This window comes from Gekko japonicus, unplaced genomic scaffold (genome assembly GCF_001447785.1).
Source record: "Gekko japonicus isolate JY-2015 unplaced genomic scaffold, Gekko_japonicus_V1.1 scaffold3543, whole genome shotgun sequence".
Taxonomy (NCBI): Eukaryota; Metazoa; Chordata; class Lepidosauria; order Squamata; family Gekkonidae; genus Gekko; species Gekko japonicus.
In genome coordinates, this window is record NW_015163195.1 from 134,647 (window position 1) to 136,213 (window position 1,567).

At 46.6% G+C, this 1,567-nt stretch overlaps 1 protein-coding gene across 1 annotated transcript; it reads left to right on the forward strand.

The window, feature by feature from the left end:
* Positions 1-217: 217 nt before the first annotated feature.
* Positions 218-1,174, forward strand: LOC107106935 (olfactory receptor 5B12-like). Its single transcript, XM_015407150.1, has one exon. It carries the CDS (start codon positions 218-220, stop codon positions 1,172-1,174), a length of 957 nt encoding a protein of 318 aa, XP_015262636.1.
* Positions 1,175-1,567: the final 393 nt, after the last annotated feature.

Consider the following 1,567-nt stretch of genomic DNA (forward strand, 5'->3'; position numbering starts at 1 on the left):
ACCTTACAATTTTGTTCTCCTCCAAAGGTGTTCTTCTGCATGAGCAAACGAATTGAGATGTGTGGTGGAGAGAGTGAGAGGAAAAGGCAGTTTTTTGGGAGATGGGGGGGGTGAGTTAAGGACAGGAAAGTACTGAAGGCAGAAACTGCAGGAGGACAAGACTTCAACAGATGCTTTCCCTATTTTTCTCTCCTTACAGGTGAGTTCTGAAACCTCAATGGGAGTGAAGAATCAGACGCGACAGGTGGAATTTGTCTTCCTCGGTTTCTCCGGCATTCCAAACAGCCACATCTACCTCTTCCTGCCATTCCTAGCCATTTACTTGGTCACTGTACTGGGGAACCTCATGATATTTACTCTGATTCAGCTGGATTCCAGCCTCCAGAGCCCCATGTATTACTTCCTCAGCCATCTCGCCTGCCTAGACATCTGCATCTCCTCCGTCACAGTCCCCAAGATCCTGGTGAACTTCTTGTACCAGCAACAGACCATCACCTACAACCAGTGCCTGGCCCAGATGTTTTTCCTGATGTCTTTCACGGGGACAGAGGCTGCGTTGCTGGGTGTCATGGCCTATGACCGCTATGCCGCCATCTGCAAGCCTTTGCATTACTCCCACCTTATGAACACCAAGGTGTGCGCCATCTTAGCCTTTGCCCCCTGGGTCTGGGGCTTCCTAGATGCTTCTCTCCATACAGCTCTCAGCTCCAAGTTATACTTCTGTGGATCCAACCAAATTCATCACATATACTGTGATCTGCCCCCACTGATGAAAATTTCTTGCAATGATGTGCATATCAATCAACTGGCAACTCACATAGCAAGCCTTTTTGTGGGCGTGGCCCCCTTTCTGTTCACTATCCTCTCCTACATCTTCATTCTGTCCTCCATCTTGAAGATCCGTTCCACCACTGGCAAGCGCAAAGCTTTTTCCACCTGTGCTTCTCACCTCACTGTTGTCATAGTTTATTTTGGGAATGGATTACTTAACTATAATCCTCCAGACGCTGGTTATTCCTTAGAGATCGACACTCTGGTCTCCACCATGTACTGCATAATCCCCCCTATGCTGAACCCCCTCATCTACAGCCTCCGGAACAAAGAGGTGAAAGGTGCTCTGAAGAAGGTTCTGGAATGTCAGGGAAAACTCTACATATTGTCACAGAAACAGTAAGGGAGACCATTTACTGAATCTGTCAGTATTCGTACCCTTTGTGGTCAGTTACATCTTTTTGCCAACCCTGGCCAAGAGACTTGTGGCTCCTCCTCTTACCCCCCCCCCCATAATAGGTCAACTCTGGATGCCCCCGCTGCCTGGCAATGCCCATAGTTCCTGGCAAGTACAACACCACACTGACTCTGGCACTGGTCTTCTGTGCCACATTATGTTCCATTGGCCTCAAAATTCTTATAATTTGAGTGGAAAGTAGATACGAAAATCCTGTAAATAAATGAATGGTAAATTATTTCATACTCTCCAATTTGTAATTTTATTATGGGAAATGAAGAAGATATTCATGGCGTAGCCATTAAAAAGCCAAAGAATTATAGCCAGAAGGTTTTCCAT

What these genes read in the sequence shown, in the direction of transcription:
- LOC107106935 (XM_015407150.1), top strand. Translation starts at nt 218, where the DNA reads ATGGGAGTGAAGAATCAGACGCGACAGGTGGAATTTGTCTTCCTCGGT.